Source organism: Lycium barbarum, chromosome 5 (assembly GCF_019175385.1).
Source record: "Lycium barbarum isolate Lr01 chromosome 5, ASM1917538v2, whole genome shotgun sequence".
NCBI classification, from domain to species: domain Eukaryota; kingdom Viridiplantae; phylum Streptophyta; class Magnoliopsida; order Solanales; family Solanaceae; genus Lycium; species Lycium barbarum.
In genome coordinates, this window is record NC_083341.1 from 127985511 (window position 1) to 127998460 (window position 12950).

The 12950-nt window shown below is 33.0% G+C and overlaps 1 protein-coding gene and 1 long non-coding RNA gene across 2 annotated transcripts; one reads left to right on the forward strand and one right to left on the reverse strand.

Annotated features, from left to right (window-relative positions):
• The first annotated feature begins 4829 nt into the window (after positions 1-4829).
• LOC132641503 (uncharacterized) lies at positions 4830-7478 on the forward strand. Its single transcript, XR_009582868.1, has 3 exons — positions 4830-5045; positions 5929-5979; positions 7051-7478. It is a non-coding gene; the product is annotated as an uncharacterized LOC132641503 (long non-coding RNA).
• A 262-nt stretch (positions 7479-7740) lies between these two features.
• On the reverse strand, positions 7741-12680 carry LOC132641502 (protein NRT1/ PTR FAMILY 2.13-like). The gene is made up of 4 exons (XM_060358527.1): positions 12416-12680; positions 11180-11397; positions 9330-9892; positions 7741-8790 (listed from the first exon to the last, which is right to left on the reverse strand). The coding sequence occupies exons 1-4, from the start codon at positions 12570-12572 to the stop codon at positions 7914-7916; spliced, it is 1815 nt and encodes a 604-aa protein (XP_060214510.1). The 5' UTR covers positions 12573-12680; the 3' UTR covers positions 7741-7913.
• Positions 12681-12950: the final 270 nt, after the last annotated feature.

Sequence of the window (12950 nt, forward strand, 5' to 3'; positions counted from 1 at the left end):
TGCTAAAGTCATATGAATGAATATAGAAAGTTCAAAACGTTTGTACTCATGACTATAGATTTACAAAATCGATTTTGTCGTCTAAATTCCAATTTCTCATCTTTTTGATCTCGATGTTTGTTGTGTATTTAATAGTGCTTACCTTGGTAATTATTCGTAGAAGAAAAAGGTGTACAAATAATATGTTAAGTATATGTGGTGAAAATAAATCTATATCTATATATAATATAAAACGAGGCATAGACTAGGTGATGTGACACCTCTCTATGACCAAGAATTGTGTTTATCTTTTTTCTCCTTTTTTTGAGATTTTCTCTATCTTTCCCTCATTTTCTTCTGATTAATAATTAATCATATTCTACCTTATTTAATCAATAAAGTCATTGAATCACATATCGGTTATTATATTTGGTAGTCTTTCTTAAATTTTTAACATATTTTAACCTATTTATTGAATTTCAATGAACATTATAATGTCATATCAGTTACACACTTTTCCACCTCCCTATCTTCCCATATTATTTCACGTCCCTATCTTCTCGTATTCACGTTTAGTGTTTTCTAATATAAAAAACAATTGACATGTTGATGGTAGGTAATTGTAAATACCAATTTACAGTAGTATTTTCATATTAAGGAGCTATTATGTCATCATGTGCCCAATTGCTTCCTGTAATGGATGCCTTTTCAAATGTGATGTTAAAATTAAATAAATGCAAGTCCTCCGGTACATTAACATGATCATGAGAAATGGAGTTTCAATATGAAAGTATTTACTGCTTTAATTTACATATACTTACATGTATTATACTTTCCAAACTCTTACATAACAAGCAATTATTACACTATTTTTATCATGTTTCAGTTTTACCATCTGATGTTTGCTTGAAGTGGTTACAAATACTGACATTATGGAGATAGCAACATCCATTATCATTCCCGCAGAACAACTAGCAAGGTATTACCTACTTCTATTTATATTTTTTTCTTTCTCCAGTTTAAGCTCTATAATTGACCCTCAGTCCTTTCTTGATTGCAAATTTCTTCTAAATGGAAAAGGATTAGAGGGAAAATGTAATATCCATTTCTTGAACAAGTTTATTAATGAAGAGTTTTAACAAAAGTTTGTTGTAAATTGAAGTATGATATCTATTTAAGAGAAAGAATAGTGTAAAAAGAGGGAGGCATTCTTATTTTAATAGGTTATACGGCAAGTTTCACATAATTGGGTTCTAATGATTTCTTGAAAATGTCATCTGAATGAAAAACAAAAATTGAAAATTAATTTTTGTTAGAATTACTTTTTCCATATAAAATATACAAGCAAGTTTCCTATATGATATGTTTATCAAAAGTTTAAAATCTGTAGTTGACAAACATAACTATCGCTCAACTTTCACGTTACTAATTCTACTGATATTTCGTAAATAATATAACAATATCTTAATATATATACTATGAACTCTAATAAATTAAAATTAAAATTATTTAGTAATTTTATATTTTGAAAAACTAGCACAATATATATTAGTCATTGCTACAAAAGTTAATGCAATGTTAAAGGATTTTCGTATTATAATTGCTTAACTAAAGGGTTTTACGTTACCAACAGCTTCAGTTAAAAATCCAAGGACCGTTTCCTTTATTCGGTCAATTACCCCCCCCCCCCCCCCCCCCCCCTCCGTTTCTTTTTGAATTCAATGTATATTTGATGTGGTGTTGTCTTGGAATGGGAATAGTTTTCTCTAATAATGGCGTAGGTAAATTGAGTTAATATCTTGTGTTAGTTGGATCGGAGTCCTTGTGTTGCTTCTTTTAATTACCTATTTGTCCTCTGGTATCCTTTCTCAACGAGCTACTCTTCTTTAATTCATTTAAAAAAAAAAAAATTGCTGTCTTTTTTTCTTGGCTATGTTAGTGATTCTAATGTTAAACTCAATTCAGGTGAATGAATAGCAATATAGGGAAGGAAGCACGGAAAGAATGAAGAAAAAAAGGGAGAAATTTCATTCTTCTTTGTTTTTATATTTTAAATTTCGAATTAAGAGAAAATTGTGAAAGCTTCAAATTTTAATTCACTAATGATAGGGAAACTTCTTGATATTTATATCACATACTATCAAATGTACAAAGTAAAAAACAATGTTTTCAAAGTTATTAGCATATGCACGTAAAATGATCGATCTTTCTTGATTCTTTTCTTCCTTTAAAATGCTTTTTAAAGAAACATTAAACAATAATTTCACCTATACTAACCTTTTAGAATAGATAAAAAAGAATACTCCATTTAAGAATTTTTGTTCTGACATAATAATTTACTATTTTAAAATTTAGTGACATGTTTTATTACTGCGCGAAGCGTGGTTAAGTTAACTAGTATTATATACCAATGCAACTCTATCCAAAGACTGACAGCAGCATACATAGCCCAACTAAAGAGAGGATTCATAAAAGCACAAGGCAAGTTTCACCAAAGTTGTTCTTCACACACGGCTCCAGAAGAATGATGATATCAACGTGCAAGAGATTTGCTCGAGCGATAATATGACTGATTAATTCACCAAGTCTCTACCAACTGAAACTTTCGAGAAAATGGTGCACAAGATTGAGATGTGAAGATTCAAGTTTTTAGATTGAAGTTCTCATCAAGGGGGAGCTAATACGCGTTGTACGCCTTTTCCTTTCAAGGTTTTTGTCTCACTGAGTTTTTCCTTGTAAGGTTTTTAATGAGGCAACCAAATGGCGTATTATTAGAAATGTGTACTCTTTTTCCTTCACTATAATTTTTCCCACCGGGTTTTTTTTAGTAAAGTTTTAACGAGACACATTATCTATCAGATAGACATCCAAGGGGGAGTGTTATAAATATTATTTATTATTATGGATGTCTATCTTTAGGAGAAATATTAGGATTAGTGACTTTGGGATCAAGTCACTTTTTCTCTATAAATATAGAGGTTCCCCTTTATTGTAAATGAAGCCCTAACAAGAAGAAATAAAGAATTCCCCTCTCTTCTCTCTTTCTCTGAAATATTCTTCTTGCTTGCTTTATTATTTTATAACAATATTCCTATTTTGGAATTTTTGGGTTAGCATCTTCTTCCCTTTTATTATTTATTTATTTATTTATTTATTTATTTCTTCCTCCTCTCCTTTTTTTCCTATTTCATTTTTCTTTGTCCTATTACCTACATAAAAAAAAATTGTAAACTACAAAATATGTCTAACAACTAATTGAAAGTCCTATCTACATCACGCGAGTCTAAGATTTTTGAAACATTAATTTTTCTTCGAATTGTTATTCTATTTAATTATGTTTAGATATGCCACTAATATTGAGAAATTTATATCAATTCTCAATTGCAGTTTTTGGACGTGCAATTGGTGATGCAATAAAGAAAGGCCTTTGTGTGCAAAAGAATGATTGCCTGTTGTGTATTATCTCCTTTTCATGATGCAAAATCAAAACGGCTTTTGGTCATTTTAGGGAGTTATTTTATATTAATTACTTATATCTGGCATTCAATAAGAATGTAATGAAGTATAGAAAATGAAAAGCTTTCTGTGGTATAATGTAACACTTAATTAGTTTAAATAGTTATGAACAAATTATTGGTACTTCCCTTTCATTTAATTTGGATTCCATAAACTGCATGTATTGTGGTTGGACTGGATACATAAACATGAATTACAAACAAAACAACGTCAAAAAAATATTACTATATAATGTTTTTCTTGGGATATGAAAAAAAATGAGGTTTTTATAAGAATTACAAACAAAAACAATGTAAGAAATACTGATATACAATGTTTTTCTTAGAATAGGAAAAAAGGAAATGAGGTTTATATATATATATATATTCTCACTGCTCATTTTTCCCTTTTTTCCTCCTTGCGTTTTACCTAAAATAGGTTAAGCTATTAAATAACACTCCACCTTAACTTACGTTCTAATTCTCAAGTTTCAAAAGGAATTGAATAATAATACCTCAAATGAAACAAAGAAAGGATATAGGAAAAAAGGAAATGCTAGATATATATATTTTTCGTCAATATGCTTTAAATTTTAAAAAAATTCTTGTAGAATTAACAAGAAGAATCGAAATCTAAATAACAAGATCGAATATATAAAGGAATACTGAGATTCAAATTCGTGATACATTAGAACATATTGTAACATAATATTTTAAGTATGTTTAATAGAACCATTTGTTCGCTGTTTGACAACATCTTCCAATTAGTCCATAACCAACTCAATCATAGAGAGGAGAATGAAAAACAAAACTGAATAAGCAATACTAAGTATGCCAAAAACATATCATACTTTTTATTAGGTAGATCAATTTTCCTCAATATTCTCGTATTTGTACAAGTTCATGCATAACTCTCATCTAACATCTGAACTTTTCCAAGAAGTCAATTTATAATTAGGCATATCCTATATTTATGTTATATCCCGTGTTTTCACACCTTTGGAAAAATTGGAAATAATTTTGACTTGTAAGAAATAAGGTTATAGTTGATTTTATTTAACATAAGAGTTGTGCATGAAAGAATATTAATGTGGAGATGTCGAGGAAGACTAAGGGCAAATTTGGAATTTTGGAAATTAGTTTCGACAATTACAAATATGATATATAAGCCATTTGGGCTCAAAAATGAGAATGGAAAAATTGAGGCCCAAATCTTGGAGCATGGCCGGCCATGGGGTGGCCCAACCCATGGCCTTATAACATTTTTCATGTGATCAATTAACTATGGGACCATATTATATATATTATATATCATCTTCATCTTATCTTTTAGAAGACTTAAGATAAGAAGCAAGAAAGAAAAGCAAGTAAGAAAGAAGAGAAAAAAAAAAGGGGGGTTCGGGTTTGGCATGGAAAAATTAGCCCTCTAAAATCTTGCCTAAAAAATTATTCTCTTGTTAAATTCTCACTAATTTAAAGTCCCTTTACAACTTGGTGTAGTTGGTTTGGAGAGAGAGGCATTAAATTCATCAAAGTGACCATACACTCAAGTGAAGAAGAGTGAGGAAAAAGGTAAGAATTATTCCTTGTTCTTGTGTTATGAAGTCATGTTTGTGTTGTATTATGTAGAAATGAATTGATTGTATGTAGAAATGGAAGTTTGCAAAGTGGGTAGGAGATATAGTATATGGCCGTGTGTGTATATATGTTGTATAATTATGGTGAGTTGAAATTATGTTATATTCTAGTTGTGATTGTGGTAAAATGCATATTGGGAATGAATTTAGTTGAAGTTGGTAAGGTGGTGTTTGGCCGTGTGGTTTGGAGTGTGTGGGATGGAAATGGATTAAATTTGTTTAATGTGTTAGTTGTGTTATTATGATGCTTGCAATGTATATGGAGATAAAATGATACAAGTTTGTATTGAAATGGAATGTAGAAGCTTATGTCGTTTTAGTACGATTTTACGACATTATGTAAATGAAGTTATTAGGTTGCTAAATTATAATGATCATTGATAGATTTGGAAGTTGGAAACATGTTATGAATATGTATGCCAAAGATTAGAAGCTTTGGATGAAATATGACTTTGGCGGAAAGTTTGCATATTATGTATATCGTGTGTATAATTTAAGGAAACGATATGAAATGCTGCTAAACTATGTCGTGGTGATCTAGATTGATGATGAATGTGAAATCATTGAGATTAGTTTGAAAGTGAAGGTTATGACATTGTATTGAAAAGATGGCTAAATAAGTTATATTGCGTTTATAGTGGTTGTTGTTGTTGTTGATGTTTGTTGTTGGGTTGTTGTTGATGGTTTTGAGCCGAGTTGAATTCTCGGGGATGCTATATGTACAGGGGAGGTGCTGCCGAAATTTCAGTAGACAAATACGAGTTAAGTTGCATTCGTAGCATCAATAACTCACAATTGGTAAATGTGACCATTTGCAGATTTTCGACGAAACGGGGAGTGAGCTTGGATAGGCGTGCAAAGCTCAAAAGGTATGTAAAGCTACCCCGATCCTTCTTTTGGCATGCCTAAGTGTATTAGAATCGGATTCGGGCTTCGAAAGATTTTCTGCCCATCGGAATCCGCAATTGAAAATCTCGCTTTTTCCTTCAGTAAGATTGAGCCCTTTTGGTTTGTATTCTTGAAAATCATGCAAACTTTCCCTAAACTACTTGGAAAGCTATAGAACGTCCGTAGAACCTTTGTAGGTGACCCCATAAGTTTAAAATATGTAATTTGAGCCCACCGCCTTGCTTGTCCCGAGGTGGGCCCGCTATTCCCGGTTTTGCCCTTATTGTACTCTAGTCTTACTTTCGAGCGATTTTTGAAAGAAATGTTTTGACTACCATTCTAATTACTTAACAAACATTGTTTTAAATATTCCATTAAGTCTGATAAATTGTTTTGACACTCGGAACGACTTCAGAAAGGTTATACTCTGTAATTCACTATGATATCCGAAACTCATTTATTATGATCCCTTCCGACTTCATTGGATTGTTTTGTTTTTGATATGCCTCATCGAGTCTATGGAAACATTTATGATATTTTAACTGCATTAGTCTCTCACTACTCCATTCGTGGATGCCCCAATGTTTCCCACACTGAGCCCGGGCCAGGATATGTTGTCAAGCGTGATCCTTTGCATTGTTCGCCGTGCCTCGATGTGAGGGGGCAGGTATACGCGTACATGGGTTTGTGGAGTATGCTGTGCCATGTACGCTTACTCTGATATGATTTGCTATGGCCATTTGATATGACCTATTATGTTACGGGGTTATGCCCCTATTCTGATTCTTCTGTGTTGTGGCACCAGCGTCGGGAGGGTGGCCACGTTCTGTCTGCCGAGTCCCTTGGCAGGGGCCGGATTTAATATGACATATGTTTCTGTAAACACTCTGCATGTTTTGGAAATATGTATTTGATACTTTGGATTTTCTACTCACTTTTCTGTACGTTCTGTACCAGTTATGATTCTGTTTCTGTAATCCAGGCTTTACATATTCAGTACATATTTCGTACTGACCCCCTTTCTTCGGGGGCTGCGTTTTTATGCCGCGCAGGTACAGACGACAGGTTTGCTGATCCGTCCGCTTAGGATCTTATTCTGCTATTTTGGAGCGCTCTCTTATCCAGAGCCCATCTTTTGGTATAGTCTGTCACTACTGTATATATATATTCTCGTTCATGGGTACGGCGGGGCCCTATCCCGTCATATGATTCTGTCGGTCTGTTTAGAGGTCTGTGGACATGTTTGTGGGTTGGGGTCTTTCTGTACAGATGCGGGTATATGTTGTGTTTGGGCGATCCCATTCACCGCGGCGGCCGGTCCGCATATGTTTAAATGCTGCTTTGTTGGCCCTGTGTGGTCTTTTGTTGGTATTTTCTGTGCGCAGGGTTATTTTGGATAGGCTGTAAAACAAAGGAAATTCTGCCGAAATTTTTCTGGAAATTATCTAACTTCGAAATACAGCCTTGTCGGCTTCTGCTATATACTTGAATGCGTTGGATAAATATGGATATAGCATTTGATAAATGTGTTTGGGTGCCCAGATCGGGCACTAGTCACGGCCTACGGGGTTGGGTCGTGACAATTTAAAAAACTAGCTTCTGTGTATTCCGTGCGTCGCTCATGCATCCATGTCAATTGTAGAAATGTTTCTTCTATGTTTGGCAGCATTCTAGAATTAGTCTGTTGTCACTCCATCACAAAAAGAAGAATAGAAAAAGAAAACCTGTAAACACAAGCCAAAAAAAAAAAAATCTTACTTTTCATCAGATCAATTTGTCATCCCTTATTCTCGAATTTATGCACATTGATACATCTCTTATCTAAGTCTGGACTTTAACTTAGGTATATCCTATAATAAACTAAGTACTTTTAGTATATACTAATCATGCACTAATATGCAACTAAACAAGTTGCTTAATACTTCATGTCATGAAGTTCATGAACATCAGACTTAATTCCGTCATCAACGACTAATCTAGTCTTGTACTGATATCGACGAGCAACATATGTAAAGTAGAATAAATTCAACACTCCTAATCCTGCAATAACATAGTAGTAATTCTCAACTCTACCAGCATTAATATCCTTTGTTAACCAATCTGGATGTCCATGTCCCCCTGTAGTTGTATGCAAAATGTTCACTAATAAACTGCTTAAATAACTTGCAACAGCCACTGTGCAAGAAAACAAAGAATTAGCCACACTACTCATATTTTCTGGAAACTCCTTATTGTAAAACTCAATTTGGCCAATAATGTTAAAAGCCTCGGCGAATCCCATAAGTATTAATTGTGGTGCTAACCACATGACTGTAATAGGTGCAATTCCGTCAGGACTATTATTCATTATAGCTGAATTCCTTCTCACTTTCTCAATTAACCCTGCGACAACCATAGACAAAATTGAAAAAACCATGCCAATTCCAATTCTTTGTAACAATGTGATCCCACCTTCAATTTTCGTGATTTTTCTCATGGATGGCACGATTAGTCGGTCATAGATAGGGAGCCATATTCCTACAGTGATCATTGATATAACAGAGAGGGTACCAGCTGGAATTTGGAATTTGGGGCCGAGATGACGATCCATTTTCAAAGCTTGTGACATCGTGAATGTCCCTTGTTGTGCCATGGCTGTGAAACAAATGATCCCTGTCGCCCAAACTGGGATAATTTTGAGAAGGCATTTTACTTCTTCTATTTGTTGAATACTGCATAGCCTCCATTTATTTGAACGAGTTCCATCAGTGTTAACATCATCCTCCATCACTATAGCTGCTTTGTTCAAGGACCTGAGTAAAATTAGTTTATTAAGTGAGAAATTAGAATATCTAGCTTGGATAATTATTAATTTTGAACGAGAGTATGCTAACTTAATATAGACTGAATTTAAGTTATACGTAATATACTTAATGTAATCTAACCAACTATAGCAGATTACTCGCCTTCTTACTATTAAAATTTAATTTGAGTTAGCTTTTGAGTAGTCTTTTAATTGTAGCGATAATATTATTTTTACTTGAGCTAATGGAGTACTATTTTTCCTATTGCACTCATTAGTTTAAAAATAGTAATCAGGAGCGGTTCAATGAAATTGGTGGCCTAAAGCCAAATCTTAATAAGATATCTCAAATATATTCATAAAACTAGCTTCTTCATGCGTCACACATGCATCTTGTGCGCCGCACGTGCATCTCGTCATTTCCTCTAGTCTATGTCAATGTTAAGTTTTACCAAATTCCATAATTTAAAAAACATTTGATAGGCTGAATCTAAGTAACAATTAAATAAAATGTCAAGCCAATAAATTAAATTGCAGGAGATGCATCACCTGTACTCATTGGTTAAAGGGAGTTTCTTCACGATAGACCCTTCTGGTATCGGTGGATCATAAAAGATCCCGTTACTCTCACGCTCATCTGGAAGCTTAAGCTTGCGTTTTTTATGGGTCGCGACAAAAACCTGAATGATGCTCGAGAAAATACTTCCTTCGGGCTTCACATAAACGTATACTTTCATCCCAATGAAAAATAAAATGAGAGACAAGAACATGAGCACGGTAGGGATGCCAAATCCAATTACCCAGCTCACAGAATCTTGAATATACACCACAAGTGTAAGTGAAATTATCAGGACTACTGTAAATGAAGTGTAATACCAATTAAAGAAGCTAGCAATTCCTTTTCTTCCTTCATCTGTTGTTGAATCAAATTGGTCCACACCAAATGGGATGCTACAAGGCCTTATTCCACCAGACCCAATGGACAAAAATCCTAGGCCCATAGCTAGAAAACCCATCTGTGCTTTGTTAGGCCCCTTGCATTGTTGGCCCACATTGCAAGTAGGAGGGTGCAGCTGAGGTAACCAAGGTATCAACGTAAATGTCAACATTCCCTGTTAAAATAAAAGCGGACAAGAGTTCTGATAAGTATTAACCGGTAATATGAGAGTTTGAGTGAAATTGGCAAAATTTTTACATGAAAACATATAGAGTTTAATTTTGATATTGAGAAAACTATTTACATTACTAAGTCACTTTATAAATTAATTATTACGACAGATATCTAAAATAAGTAATCGATAATTTTGTAAAAATGATAATTAATCTGCCAGCACATGTTAAAATTCATAATTGTGTAATAACTTTTTAAAGCTAACGGTACATATATCTTTAAATGATAGTGGCAGGAGCTATTGACCAAAGCTACACGAAAGAAACACAATTACTTAGTGATAAAGGATATTGAGACCACTATAGTCCTGTGTCAACCTAAATAAAAAGCATACTTTAATAATTGTAGTAATTGCAAAGGTTTTTGTCCTTTCTGGGGAACTGACATTTTGTGCAATAATTGCGTGATATATATCCCTACTCACGCCGAAAAGCAAAAGAATGTCATTCGTCATCACTCATCGCTTTGTTGAAAAATTATATGCGTACATTTGATATTATTTGAGAAAAAATATAAAGTAAATATTACTCTTTATTCCACTTTATGTATCCTATTTACTACTTGAATAGACAAAAGAATACCTTTTTTTACCATAATTATTTAATAGTTTGTTACGAATTTTAAATTGTTAATTATTATGATTTATAGCATTTTTTATGTAATTTATTAATATGAGCATTTTTTTCAAAAATATTAAAAACTTTATGTCAGAATGCACACTGAAAATGGTTAGTTGGATCCCTCGTATCCGAAAAAATAAATATAGTGCATATCTCGCATTATCTCAACATAGCCTTGAAAAGTGCAAATCACGAGGTATTAATGAAGCAACGTAGCAAAATAACAAAAGCCAAGGGACCCATGAAATAAACGTTATAGTTCAGGTAATACTACCAGGGCATTACTATACGGTATTTCGTCCGTCTCAAAATATTTAATTTATTTATACGTCCCTTAAGCATTTACAAGTATTTATAAGAGTATATGTTGACTATTTACCCTCTTAACATATGTTAAGTAGAATCTCCTTAATAAATATCTACTCTATGAACGGTGAGAACCTCTTAAATGTTGCTAATTAATAAAGGGTAAAATGGAAAAAAGTTGCTTAATTTTGTCTTGATTAAATAAAATAATAAATATTTTGAGATAAGTATTTTTAATAACGATGATAAATATTTTGAGACGGAAGAAGTAGCTGAGTAATAATAATTAGAGTAAAACGTACCAGCATTTCAAAAACGGAGGCAAAAGCAATAGTCCAAAATCGACCGATATGTGCATCGGAAATGTAAGCACCGAGCAATGGTATGAAATTAGCAACTCCAGACCATATATTAAGAACATTGGAGGCAGACACTTGGTCCATATGAAACACTGTTAATAAAAATTGCATGAAATTTGCTAATAGTCCTATTGATGCCAACCTCTCAAATGTCTCATTTCCTGGCAAAAAATAACAACAAAACGTATTAATCACCCAACATTACCTGCCAAAAAGACTACGTGTTTACATCTGAAAACAAATGTGACAATTCCTTCAACACTTGTCAATTGTCAAATATGTAAAAAAGAAAACCGTACACTCGAAGAAACTTAACATTTTATTAGCTGGCCTGTCATTTGAAAATTTTCTGTGTAAGCACTTAACTTACTTGAAACAAAACTTAGTAAGCATGTTTAACTCGAGATGAACGAGTGGCGCACGAGATGTACGTGTGTCGTATATAAAAATTAATTTTATTAAATGAGACTTCTTATTAAAATTTGATTTTAAGTCACTAATTCCATTGAGCCGATACTGAGATGAAATTGGTTTTAGAAAGAAGCTTTTCAAATTTTAAAGCTCGACACGGACCAAAAAGCCACAGGTAATTTTTTTTTCCCTGCTTAACCTTTGGTAGGCAAAGACGCGGAGTCATTAACAATACTCAAAAGTGAAGTCAGAAATTCTAACAAAGATATTTGAAAAATGCAAATTGGCATCGTGAGTGAATACACCTAACTATTCAGGTGATACAACAATTTCTAATATATAAATATAGTGTAACTTTCGATGAGTGGCTTCATTTGAATCCCTTCAACACACTTTGCTATTTATGCCACTGTCGGTATATGAGCTGGTAAAAAATACTAGATCATTTGACTTGACATAAACTTTAAGAAAGAAAGGAAGACTTTTGAAATATATGATCCAAAACAAATTCTATATAAATGTGTGGCTGTAAATCATCTCATAAAGTTAAATTATTTTTAAATATATAAAGATGACATTCATTTTAGAACAGATAAAAAATAATAGTGTCACATAAATTGAGACGAAGTAACATGTATCCAATACTTAACTATATGACGTGAAGATGAAAGAATTGAGATTTGTGCAAGTTGACCTGAATACCAGCGCCATAATAAAAAAGAAAAAGATAGAAGTTTTTGAAAGGAAACTAAGAAGATATATAGTCACCTAGAACATAAGGCATAGCCCTCCATCCACCAGGTTTTCTCCGGCTAGTTTTGGCCGGAGAATCACTGACAGAGCTCTGTTTTTCTTCGTCGTACATGCCATTTTCCGGCGAAGGGAAGGCTAAGGATGAAGACTTATTATTTTTCTTGTCCTCCATAAGTAATGAGATCTTTCTTTTCTTCTTCTATATATGTGTTTTCATAGGAGTTATAAACACTACTACAATTTCTTCTTTCAATTGACTACTACTTCATCTTAGTATTTATAGACTGAACTGATCAGACAATTACATGCATTATTGTGAGAATTCAATGGTGTGAATGGTTTTTAGACATGTGGAAGGTACAACATAGAGAGATAAATGATTGTGTGGCTGACGTATGCTGAGTAAGGTAGACTGATTTTTAGACCGCTTTTTCTTACATGCACTTTATTTACGAGTTTAATTAGCTAGTATACATTATAAAAAAAAATTATATCATCGAAGTCCCTAAAAGTTTATTATAAATATTCTTTAGTAGCAATTATTGGTCAG